This window comes from Rosa chinensis, chromosome 6 (genome assembly GCF_002994745.2).
Source record: "Rosa chinensis cultivar Old Blush chromosome 6, RchiOBHm-V2, whole genome shotgun sequence".
In the NCBI taxonomy this organism is placed as follows: domain Eukaryota; kingdom Viridiplantae; phylum Streptophyta; class Magnoliopsida; order Rosales; family Rosaceae; genus Rosa; species Rosa chinensis.
In genome coordinates, this window is record NC_037093.1 from 21,557,573 (window position 1) to 21,571,082 (window position 13,510).

Below are 13,510 nucleotides of genomic sequence, written 5' to 3' on the forward strand. Positions count from 1 at the left end.
GCTATATCTTCGAACCATGCAGAGATTATTGCTCTTCATAAAGCAGTTAGTGAGTGTTTATAGATTGGATCCATAATTACGCATGTTCAAAGTAATTGTGGTTTGAAATCTACCACAGATAAGCCTACGAGCATTTATGAGGATAATGCTCTTGCATTGAACAAATGAGGCAAGGCTATATCAAAAGTGATGACACCAAGCATAATCAGCAACAACAGACTCTCCTCAAGATCAAAGTGAACTAGGTTCGATCTAAGGACAGTATGGCAGACTTGTTACTAAGTCATCACCTAATTCCACTTTCTAGAAATATGTTGATATCATTGTTTGACGAAGTTATCCGAACTCCCATGATCATAGTCATTTGGGGGAGATGCAGACATCAGGGGGAGATGTCCATATATTGATCTCGAAACGTGAAGGGTGTGTTGTACTATTTTTCTCCTTTGACCAAGGTTACTTTTGTCCCACTGAGTTTTTGACAAGGTAATGAGAGAAGCACCACGTTTGGGCGACACAAGGGGGAGTGTTCAAGTAAATCCAAAATATGTGTTTGGCTCAAACTCTACGTTACTTGTGCAAGTTGTAATAAGGGTAATGTTAGAGATATTCTTGGAGATATTTGTAGATATACAATCATTGTACGATTACCTTTCCATGTACAACTCTACTTATATGCTTGTAATTCTCTATATAAAGAGGCCCCTATTATCAATGAAAGCACAACAAAATCTCTCCCAATTTTGTTTCCCTTAAACAATAGTATATTTTTATGTTATACATGTACACTACTCGGTAATTTGTGAAAATTGTTCCAAGTTGAGGTCTTTTTTTAATCTTACAGTTGAGTTATTAGAATAGTTACCTACAACAATCCCACGTTTGCATTTTTTTGGATTTTTTAAAACCAGAAAATTATTTTTATGTTAGATTATATATTCTAGACTTTTAATTAGTCAAGAGCATATAGGTGGTTCGAAAATTTAACTATTCGACTTAATATAATACTGCTCCCTAAGAGACCAAAATGCTTTTATTTTTCTCCTCCTCATTTCGTACTAGCTGTTATTGCAGTTAGATGTTGTCACATGTAATTTTCCCTATTTCAATAAAGGCTGACCTCTTTTATACAAAAAATAAATAAATTATATAATACAATAGTTATAGAATTACTGCTTTGGTTCAGAAATATCTAATTTTTCAGTTGTTGCAAGTTTGCAACAACAAAATCAGCACCAGTTTGGTGTAGTTTTGGAAATCGATAAGTTAGTACATAAAGATCTGTCTTAATTTCGTTGATTTGGGTGGTCTATATGTTTTGAAGTTCTGCCCTTACAATAATTAATAAAAGTGGTACCACATCGAGAATTAGGTTCAAGTATATGAAAATTTTCATTGAAACTATAGAATTAGAAGGGAGTCGAAGTCATCTCATAATGAAACAACATATGTCATGTAACTAATGAAGTCTCTCTCTTCTTCTTTTCTTAAATCGGGAGTGAGGTAGCAAGACACCTCAGTTACGTTAGCGAATTAGTAATACACTCACCCAGTCAGTATTCAGACCGAGAATGACAGGAAACCCCCGCTCCCCCCCCCCCCCCAAAACTCCAAATTTCATCCGAAGTAACTCTAGGAGAAACTCTATCAAAAAATTAGATAGAGTCACTCTAAAAAATGGACTACCCAATCCTGTAGAAACCAAAATTTACACTTCAAACACAACAATCATCTCAACTTCAAGAGCCTATGGCTCTCTACAATCACAACAACAAGCCCAAGAACTACTCTAACTACATCGAAGTCCAACTATACACAGAAAGCACAACATTTACCTCGAAAGCTTTAGAAATTCTGAAACTTCAAATGGTTGATTCTCCTTCCTTTGATCGAATTGACGTTGGTGGCCTGATGGGTTCGAACCGCGATGGAAAGAATTTTCAAACACAGGTGGTGGCGCGGCTTCAGGTGACAGGAAGAGAAAATCTTATCGGGTTGTGTCGCACGGATTGTCAAAGCTAAAAGGCTTCAATTTGTTCCAATGGATAACAGTCGAAGGAAGATAAGGCCAAAAACCGTGCAGGTATGAGGAGGCACTCCAAAAGGGACTTTCCAGGTTTTGGGTTCGAGTCAGATCAAGCAGTCGGGTAGCCCAAATAGTGTCTGGGTTAGGGTTTCAGAATGAAATGAAAAGTTACCATTGGTAACTAGCTATTTATACTAGGGTTTCTAGATTAGTAACCTAAACTTTTGTTTATCCTAACTTTTTCATATGAACTCCAATTTTAGCATGCTTCGTGCCCACAGACTCAATTTAACGTGTCCTAAATCTTTTATCAAGAAAGTTTCCTCAAAGAGTGAATCAAAGAGAAAGTCAACTTTGGAGCCTCCTAAAAGATTGAAATGGAGGGGAAAAGTGAAGATTTTAGTCATTTACTATCCAAATGATCAGTAAACACAAGTCTAGGTACTAGGCATAACAGAGGTCCATGAGAATATTCCATTAAAGTCAACTAATCCACAGCCGCAGGTGCACAAACTTGAATACCTCTCATACCTGTTGGCCACAAACTGATAGGGGTTAGGACTCAAACGCTAGATATGATGGTTTTATGTTAAGCCGCTCGACCAACCTTATCACAACTAAGTGGTTAATGATGGCTTAGGCTAGAGAATTAGTTACATCGACAGTGTGAGAGACACGTACATTTGACAAGTAGGTAAGACCTCCGTACAGGTATCTCTTTTGGTTGGTTTGTGTTAAGAGTATTCGTTCTTCTAAAAGAGCAACCATTAGTATAGATACTTGTTTAAGATTTAGGCAATCAGTGGGGCAATTGTGTCATCCTCCTACAAGTTGAAGGTTCCATGGATGCATTCATTCATGAATTTAATTTTTGTTTTTTTAATCGGATAACAAATCAAATACTACAACTACTCTTTCGTGAGTCGAACTCACAACCTCCTACTTACGAAGGGGAGACTATACCACTAGATTAAATGGTACTTAGCAATTTAATCTTCTTTTTTTATTTTATCATTTAAATCAATTAAATAATTTAATATATTTCAACTATAAATTTATTCAACTGATTCTTGCTTAGACCATACTCGAGCACCACAATGATTTTGTTCCCTAGTCTCGATCAACTCCATATACTTGCAACCAAGGGCGGAGGGAGGCAGGGGCCCAGTGGGTCCCGTGCCCCACTCAGCTTTTCAGAAAAAAATTAATATATATATATATATATAATATTAATATGAGGTTTATATTATGTATTTTTATATTAATTTCTCAATGTATTCTTTGTCTCTATCTCCAGTTCTTCACGTGCTCTTCTTTCTTTTCTTTTTGTTTGTTTTTTTTGTTTTTTTGATGGGCTTTGATGGGATTGTTTGAGGTCCCACGTCTGACTTTCTATTTATATATATACTAGCAAGTAGAGAACGGTATCATAGATCAAATTAAAAATAGAAATTGATAGATCCACATAACATACCCATTATCCTGCTCGGTCAGCAAGAAATCCGATCCGCCGATACGCATAGCAATACAACGGTTATAGCCTACACTAGTCCATACTTTCGATTGAACTCACCCCCTCGGCCCCGTATAAATCCCTGTAGTAGCGCAAAGCAGCTCTAGCATTGTTTTTCGAAACAAATATCGATATCGAAATCATCGTCGATTTCGTAGGGATCTTGAGGGATTGAGTTTCGAGGGTTTAGGGATTGGGTTTGAGTTTTGGGGGGAGCGACGAAATGATTTAGGGGATTTTAATCATTTTATACCTCATCAATTATGTGTGACTGCGTTCGTTTTTTTTATTTTTTTATTTATTTTCCTTTTCTGCCGCAGAATCCTCTTCCCCTAATTCTCAAAAAAAAAAAGAATCGTCTTCCGTAGATTTAGTTTTGCCTTTTATTTTCAAAATTACCATCATAACCTTCGCACAATATTCACATATATGTGGAGTTTGAATAAACCGTGGGTATTACAGGTATTTTAAAAATTTAACCATTCTGGTAGAGAATTGGCTTAATTAATAAAGACTAGCAAGTAGAGAACGGTATCATAGATCAAATCAAAAATAGAAATTGATAGATCCACATAACATACCCATTATCCTGCTCGGTCAGCAAGAAATCCGATCCGCCGATACGCATATATTGTATATTGTATATGTCTTTAGCAATATATATGTGTATATATATTTATATATATCTCATCAAGTAATGATTCTACATCAATTCTTTTGTGAAGCGACTCTTTTTTTGGTTCTCACTACTTCTCTATTTTTCATTTAAATATGTTAAGATACTTTAAAAGAAAAGAAAATCCTTCTGCAGAGGAGTTGTCGGATATAAATACCTCATTGGAGTCTCATTACATAGTAGACATGCGCTCCAACATTGAGTTTTCTGAATTGAAGAGAATTACTGATCTTGCACAAAAGATGGTTCAGAAAAAAAAAAGATGTGACACATCCACTGGTGTACTTGCTTTTGACATTAGCATTGATTTTACCAGTTGCGACTGCAAGTGTAGAGAGAGTTTTTTCTGCTATGAATATTGTGAAGACTCGTTTGTGCAGTCGAATGGGCGATGAGTTTATGAATGATTGCTTGATTTCATATATTGAGAAAGACATTTTTACTAGTATAGATGATGAAACTATCATGCAACGATTTCAAAATATGAAATCTCGTCGAGAACAATTACCATTGTAATAGATAGAAAATATATTTGAAGATTTTATTTATTTATTTATTTATTTATATATATATTTTTTGTGCCCCAGTAAGCCTAAATTCCTGGCTCCGCCACTGCTTGCAACCAATCTTAAGAATACAGACGTTGATTCCGGTTTAACGTACACCATTATCCTCCCTCCAAACTCGAGACCAAGTACAGAGGCCATGGAGCCTATTCATTCCCTTAGAATCCTCCTCGATATGCTATGAACCGGGATTCACTACAAAAGAATTTGCCTACAAAACGAGTTATCCTAATGGTCCTAAATCGGGCTTGCAATAGATTAAACCAGTGCAGAAATTCCGGGACCCAAATCTTTCTATGAAGACATATTGCTCTTAATTAGTCTCTCAAACTTGTTGTGACATGACTGATGACGATGAAATAGACTGGTTCTATTCTAAGGGACTGCATTAGGCCCAGGAATTAAAATGGATTGTAAGTTTGACAGCGACACCAAGATCATGTGAGGCAATTAAACCTCCATCAAGAGTTCACAACTACTACTCAGTCACCTAGATTTTAAATTCCCTTCTTATCCACAGACGACGACTTGGAAAACGATGTAAAGAAAAAACTGTATTTATCCTCCGGCGATAATATAATAGGAAAATTGTGTTTTTGGTCATTATGCTATATTGTAATCGTGTTACAAATCGAGTTATCTTTACGTTATATCATTTCTGGACGTTCTCTAAATACTTATTGTAATCAGAGCTTTAGTCAATGTCCTCATTCCTTTATATTCGTCAATTTCATTAATTAAAGTTTGAGAGCAGCCGCATCAGTCATTTATTTCAAAAAATAAAATAAAAAATAATTTCATTTAAAGTGGTCTGGTGGTGATTACATGCCATAGTCGGTGGCGTGGCAAATGGGGCATTCCAGTCAACACAAAAGATCCGTTTTGACACCAACAGCCTAACTAAACGAATTGTAACCAACCTGTGTGCTACCCCACGACACTTGTCAGCCATCTGAAAGTTGCTTTATGGTAATCAATCATAATTAATAGGTGATTACTTGCAGCTGGTGCAACTGGACCCTATTTGAAAAAGACAGGACTATCAAATACGCTCCAATCAATCTGCTACTAGAAATGCCATAAATTTCATCTTCTTATTGAAGGATATAAACATTACACAGATGGTCCAGTGGTTCCACAGATGACAACTCGAGTCCAGTGCGTAAACAAAGGCGGCATATGCCAAATTTCATCTCCAAATACAAAAATCCTGTTGTTACAAAGAAAAACAACCATAAATAAACTCTGGTCCCTTTAACGGGCTGCTGACTACTGAGCTCCCGCAATCAAAGACCCTCAAAGAATCTCATATGATCTTCGAATGTCTCTGCATGCCTGATCTTTGAAACTGATCCATTTTCTTCCACCTGAAAACATGGCAAAAGCTCTGAAAATTAAGTTTTTGGAAAGAGGTGCTAGTATCAGTTCGTAGAGGCAGTTTGCAGTCAGAATTCCTTACCCAATATTCCGGAGGGCGCATTTTAAGATTGTAAGTCGAGGCCATGCTCATGCAGTAAGCACCTGCATCATGAACAACCAGACCAGCTCCCTGCAATGGGAAACTCTAGTTCAGAAATCCAGCACCATAATCTAAAAAGGAAAGCTCCAGAATAAAGTACCTGAGAAAATTATTGAAATTTGCTCCCAAAACATACAACGGAAATTGAGAGACTAGACTGTGATTTTCCCTTCAAAAGAAAAACAATACCTTTGGAGGAGTAGGAAGTTCTCTCTCCTTCCCTAAAAAATCTGCAGACTCGCAGACAGGGCCAACCACATCAAAAGTAGAAATCTCAGCTTCATGTGGTGCAGGAGAAACTAGTTCAATATGCTGCAAGCAAATGCCCAAGGATGTCAATTGTGATCTGAACCAAAAAAAAATAAAAATAAAAAGGGCTTGTCTAAAAGACACTATTGAGTGCAACAGTTTATTGTGCGGTTATCATAAATTTTAGTCAAGTTTAGTTGATAAGAAGAACTATATTTTGGAAATCACTGTAGAACTTCACAATGCATATGCCCCAACAGATGCTTTTGATATATGAGATAAGGCAACCAAAACACAATTTCTGTTGAGTGATATGAAGGATGCCAAAGTGCAAAAGGGGGATGGAAGGGGTTCAAACTCAGCTCTGGATGTGAGGAAAAATGCTCACTGCCACTCCAGCTACAAGTCTTCATACAATAACTCAATGTTTCTTAAAAGGTAAATCTAAAAAAGAGATTATATATATATATATATATATATATATATATATATATATATTGTAAAAGGTAAACAATTTATGCAATAATAGCACCAGACAGAAACCTAGAGTAATGATGCAAAAGCTGATAAAAGTTTTTGGATAAACATCAAACTAAATGAAAACTACACAATGCAGATAATATGCTCCAAGATTCTACACATGGCTTACTTTTATCTTTACTGATACTAGGGAATATCTCAAGTGCCCATTGCTAATGAACTTTAATTCAACATTAGTTGAATAAACTTAGAACTTACTTGATAAGCATCATAGAGACTGGGACGAATGAGTTCAGCCATGCTTCCATCGATCACAATAAAGTTTTTGGTGCCATTTGTTTTCACCCCAGTTACTCGGTTGACCAAACAGCAAGAATTTGCAATAAGTGATCTTCCGGGTTCAATGATAAGATTTAGATCTCGTGATAGGACCACCTCCCGGACCTAAACCATCAACATTAATGTTCAGTGAAATTTCATATGGATCAAGATAGTAAGATTTGCTAGTAGTTTTTATTTTTTTATTTTTTTAACACACGCAAGGTAGCAAGGCCTCATTACTAATTCAATCAGGATATGCAAAAGAAATTCTATGAGTTAGAAAAGGTTAGAAAAGATCAACATCAAACGTGGCCTATTGGTACCACTAAGGATAAAGCTTGGAACAACGAAAGACATTACAGATGATGGGCAACTAATCCCTTGTAAGATTATTTAGAACTTAAAAAAGACAAGGATTTACACAGAACATTCTTCATTCTTTTTATAAATGTGCAAGCAACTGCCATACATGGGCTCAACATTCTATAATCAAGGTTGTAAGGTGAACCAACTGGCGTATGTGCACACTACAGAAGGGCAGTCAGTCTTTTTCTTTAAACCAAACTAATCTGCCCCCCGTCACACACGCACAGATGAATTGCATAGTTCAATAAGAAAACAAGATTCAAAAAAATGATACTCACAGTATTAATGAGATCTCTGGGTGTTGGAAGAACAGCACCAGTGTGATAGTAATCTATCCCAAGGCCACCACCAATGTTTAAGTAATTAACATCAAAACCTTGATCTCGGATTTTGTCAAGGTACTCGACCATAAGAACTGCAGCATCTCGAAATATATCCACCTGATAATACAAAGAAAAACAAAAGAACAAAAAATGAGAAAGAGGTTTAGAAAAATTAGACATTCAGACAGAATTGCAACTTCTGTCCTCTTTTAAATGAGGTCTATTATTGGCATCTACTTTCGGATATGATTTATGTTACTTTAGTAAATAATTACCTTTTTTTTTTTTGAAATATAGTCAATAATTACCTTACACAAGCACGGATTTGTAAACCTTATACTAATTGAAACTTTTTCTAAAGTTATAAGAGTATATGAACACAGAGTCATCATTGTACCTTTGTAATGGTGGATCCAAGATGGCAATGGGCCCCAACAAGTTTTAGCTCATCAGGATGTTTCTTCACCTCATCCAAAAACCATTGCAGCTTCTCATTTCTAATACCAAATTTGGAATTCTTGTTACCAGTGGAAACATAAGGATGAACCTGAGAAAATAACCCATAAATTAAACAGTATATAAATGGTTTGAGGTACAATGTAAAAGACAAACCCCTTTATATGGAGAAGAATAGCATCTAAACAATAGAAGCTGAACAAGTTGGTCATGTAGGGTGTTTAGGACAGGGTTCTGAAGCATCCACACTTTTAGGCATTTGTATTCCATGTCAAACATGTATCCACATATTTCATAAGAAATAAACAAGAGCCCGGAGTACAAAACTACATCTAACACTAGGAAAGAACAGTGCTTGTTATAGGTATGGTACAGATATTATAATCTTGTTTTTATAAGCTAGCATGAAAAAAGCTACAATTCACGGAAAAATTGATACACTTCAAACTATGAAAAGCGTCATGTCAATAATAATGAAAGCTTATTGCGTCATTGATATCTAGACTATTTAAATATATAAATAACTTCAATTTCAGGTTAGACCAAAGTGCCTAATTAAAAAAGTATCTCCCGCTTATAAATAAAATTAAAAACCAGCAAAGAACTGTGATTATAGAGTTAAGACGACGAGGGAAGAACCTTCCTATCATAGATTCAGCACAAGCATTGCAACGGCTAAATAATGGCTTCCAGTTAAAGAAAGGATTTTATGTCATACTCTTGCTCAAGAAAACACTAAGCATTCCAAATGTCCAACATCTCTAAGCAATTAACCAGAATATATTGCATTGTGGAAATACCTGAGGGTCTACATCTGGGTTAATTCGAAGTAGAATATTGACCCTCTTGCCAGCAATTCTCGCAGCTCTAATAATATTTTCCAAGTCGAACTCACTATCGACATTGATAAAAACACCTTCTTGAGCAGCCAAAACCAAGTCATCCAACAACTTTCCATTCCCATTGAAAATACACCTGCTCACATAATCGTCGAAGCATCAATTCAAAGTCACAGTTAAATTAAGAACTATCAACCAAACCAGAGTTAAACACTATCAGAAACTAAGGTCCAAAAAGATGCCCACATTGGCATTATATTGAGCATTGATTACATAAAACAACTGACAAGGTAAAAAGCTACAAAAAATTACAGTGTAGGGTTTTACCTAGTTGGGTCAAACCCAGCTCGAAGAGCCAACCTGAGCTCGTTCCCACTGACGAGCACAGCACCACAGCCTAATCCCCTCAAATGCTCCAAAATCTTGAAGTTATTGTTGGCTTTAATGGCATACCCAATAACAGACCTTAAACCCTCCAAGGCCTCCTTATAGGCCTCAACATTTCTGGTGATCTGAGGCTTGCTGTAGAGGTAGAAAGGGCGCTTCTCCACCGAATCCATGACGTCCTGGACCTTGAGGCCCTCACAGTAGAGAAACCCATCAGAGGATTTGGAGAAGCAGTGCTTAAACGGCACCGTTTGAGGGTCCTGGGTTAGGGATTTGGAAGGGTTTTGGGAGAGCACGGCTTTGAGAACGAAGGGTTTAAGGGAGGGTTTGAAGGGTAGAATGGGGTTTTGGGAAAATGGGTTTCGGGGGAGAGAGTGGTTTAGGGGTTTGGAGAAGGAGGATGGAGGGTTGAAGGTAAGCTGCGCAGCCGCCATATTCAAAACTGAAGTAAACAAGCAAGTGTTGTGGCGTACTGAGACTCAGGGTTTAACTGAGAAAGCTAAAGCAGCTTTTATTATTAGACTCAAATGCTATGGATGATTTCTGATCCCAACAAACATCTGCCCGTCTAGCTCAGTTGGTAGAGCGCAAGGCTCTTAACCTTGTGGTCGTGGGTTCGAGCCCCACGGTGGGCGTTGGGTAATTTTTTATACTTCTTCTTAATTTATATCTGAATGTCCTACAATAAATTTAGGTGTCTATTTTTATTTGAGTTTATCTTGCCACGTTATTGGTTTTGTTTCCCCCTGCTATTTCCCTCTTTTGTTCTTGGCCACTCCTAATAGACGACTGAAGGAGGTAAATTCAATGGATACGTGTAGGGAGATCTAATTAAAAGTTTAGAAATTGTGTTTTGAGTCTTCTATCTCACCTTCCCCTATATTCCATTGCGACAAGTGTAATTAATACCCTTTGATTTTGAGTTTTCTTTACATAATTCTCTTTTTCATATTGGGTGTTTTAGAGTTTATGAATTTTGTATTTGCTATTGACCAAGAGGAATTGATTGCTTCATTAATATAGGAAAAAAAAAAACTCAAAATGTAATTTTCATTCAAGTTTCATCTATTCTTGTATCTAGCGTCTTTGATATATTGATCAATATAAAACCATAACAAAGTGTCAAGGCACTGTTATTCTTGTATCTATAGTTGCGTTAGCTTTGGCTTAAAAAAAAAATGTCTTGCTTAGTGAAGTGAAAAGTATGAGACACTAGGGGACAATTGGTTTACTGTATTAGTTCTATTCTCTGAATTGGTTGTGCTTTTTTAATTTAGTAATTGTAAATTGCATATTGATGCCGTTACTGTACATGGATGGTATTGGTTGCAAATGGATAATTCATTAGGTGCAACATATATTAATGTAGAGAATTCTGATTTGGAATTGGATTGGAAACCTAGAAAAGGAATGGAGTTTGATTCTGAACAAGCAGCTTATGACTTCTACAATAGATATGGAGGCGGAAAAGAGGGGTCTAGCTAGTATTGGATTTAGTATTAGAAGGACGAGTCGTGGTAAGAATAAAAGAACAAAAGAACTCACTTCAAGAGTATTTGTTTGTTGTAAGGAAGGTATTCGATCCAAAGATAAGAGGGATTGCATGACTAGAAAACCCTGAACAAAGACAAGAACATGTTGTCGTGCTAAACTTTGTATTAAATTGAATAAGGGGAACAATAAGTTTTTTGTTAAACATTTTGTTAAAGAGCACAATCATCCTCTTGTGGTCAAAGAATGTTCCCACATGCTACCTTCGCAATAGAAAGTATAAGACTCTCAAGGCATTGACATAGACTTAGCACACGATTCTAGAATTGGTGTCACTTGTATGAGTTTATGGGTAAGCAGATGAAAGAGATGTTGTTGGGTATACAAAACAAGCTGTAAAAAATTACCTTCGATCAAAGAGATGGAAAAGCTCGGAGTATGAAGAAATTAAATATATTATGAAATATTTTTCAGACCAAACATTGGAAAATCCTTCCATTCTAGCCTTCATTCCACCAAGAAACTACATGACATTGGAAACGCGTTGCAAGTATAAGCCTCAGTAGTACTTATGATCATTATTAAAGATGTATCCTCCACTCATTTCTTAACTGAAGTAAAAAAGTTCGCAAACTAACACAAATTGGTTTCATTGTGTCCAAGATCATTTCCTCTCTAGAGTACTCTCTAGAAAATGGCTACAGAATATTGAAATGTTCACTTTTCCAATTCCTGTTCATTGTAAGCCATCAACGATTGACCTAGAAAAGCATGAATCAATCCAAAATACAGATCCCTAAATTTGAGGGATGAAAAACAAGCCCAGATAAAAGGGATAAAATCAACCAAAAATAATTAAACAAATGGAAGGATCTTGAATCTCAGACTTGAAATCGCCTACACCAAAACCAATCGAAGCATTGACAGTGAACTTGTTGCAGCTGAAGATTTTGCGACGGTCTAAGCAGCAATTTTGGGTCGTGAGAGTGAAGAGCTGAAGAAAGAGATAAGTTAAAGGATCTTCGGGTTTTGAAGAGTTTTGGAGTTCAATGCAAGCCTCGCCGTGCTCCTAAAATTGTTGAGGTTATTTGGCATCCTTCACCATTGGGTTGGATAAAAATTAATTCTGATGGTGCATGGAGGCAAGATTCTGGGCTTGGAGGCTACGGTGCCATCTTTCGTGATTACAAAGGGAATTATCTTGGAGCTTTTGCCTCTAATCTTGACATTCCAAGCTCAATCGCAGCGGAGGTAATGGCAGTGATTAAAGCAATTGAGCTTGCTTGGGTAAGAGATTGGAAGCATATATGGTTGGAAGTGGACTCCTCTATGGTTCTTGATTTCATTCGCTCTCCTCATTTGGTCCCTTGGAAGCTTCGTATAGAATGGGGTAATTGTTTTCACCGAATTTCTCAAATGCATTTCAAATCTTCGCATATATTTCGAGAGGGTAATCAAGTGGCAGATGCTTTAGCGACTTATGGTTCTACGTCCTGTGGTTTGATATGGTGGAACTTAGCTCCACCCTTTATCCAGACACACTGTGATAGTGACCGTTTAGGTCTACCAAAGTTTCGTTTTCGATAATTCGCTTGTATAGTTTCTTTTAGCTTTCGGAGGTTGGCTTTGTCTCCCCTCCCTTGTATTCTTTTTTAGTTCAATAAAATCTGGAACTAAGAAGGCTATTTGTCTTTGCTTAGTTCTCCAGTTCCAACCAAAAAAAAAAAAAAAAAGGAAAGGAAAAGAGAAGAGAAATAAAAAGAGGAGTCATCATCTGGTAGAAAGCTTAGGAAGCTCAGGTGATTAGCTTGCTCCAGAGAGGATCATCTCCCGTTGGTTTTGAACCTCCTTACTTTTAAGTTAGCAGGCAACACTCTCTCCTACTCTTGAAGCAGTAAGCTTAATGAAATTATGCAGCACCTTTTGTTTTTAAGGTGGTCTGTCCTCCATTAGTAGTTTATGTAGCCTAAATTTAATAGTGATCGGTTAAACTTTTTTTTTTTTACCTATGATTGCACTTACAATGCAAGTTACGCAAACAAGACTGTCACACAAGAAGTTGCCTCTTTGGAAACATTTACATTTCCATAAGGTAATGGAAGTCTAGTTGAGCCCATTAAGTTGGTCTTTGGGTGCTTAAATGACAATCAGAATGTTAGTTTGGCTTACTCTGGCTGTATTTCAGGGGTAATGGGCATGAGTTCATCCCCGCAATCATTAGTACGTCAACTAGGAAGTTTCATCAACCATTGCTACTCTTAGTTCTTTGGCTTTTACCTATTGCACCCTATTGTCCAT

General features: G+C 36.7%; 1 protein-coding gene and 1 non-coding gene across 2 annotated transcripts; one reads left to right on the forward strand and one right to left on the reverse strand.

The window, feature by feature from the left end:
* Positions 1 to 5,856: 5,856 nt before the first annotated feature.
* Positions 5,857 to 10,208, reverse strand: LOC112174323 (diaminopimelate decarboxylase 1, chloroplastic). Its single transcript, XM_024312066.2, has 8 exons — positions 9,662 to 10,208; positions 9,296 to 9,470; positions 8,437 to 8,586; positions 7,995 to 8,156; positions 7,288 to 7,473; positions 6,490 to 6,612; positions 6,241 to 6,330; positions 5,857 to 6,148 (listed from the first exon to the last, which is right to left on the reverse strand). The coding sequence occupies exons 1-8, from the start codon at positions 10,153 to 10,155 to the stop codon at positions 6,068 to 6,070; spliced, it is 1,461 nt and encodes a 486-aa protein (XP_024167834.1). The 5' UTR covers positions 10,156 to 10,208; the 3' UTR covers positions 5,857 to 6,067.
* Positions 10,209 to 10,283: 75 nt separating this feature from the next.
* Positions 10,284 to 10,356, forward strand: TRNAK-CUU. Its single transcript has one exon. It is a non-coding gene; the product is annotated as a tRNA-Lys (tRNA).
* Positions 10,357 to 13,510: the final 3,154 nt, after the last annotated feature.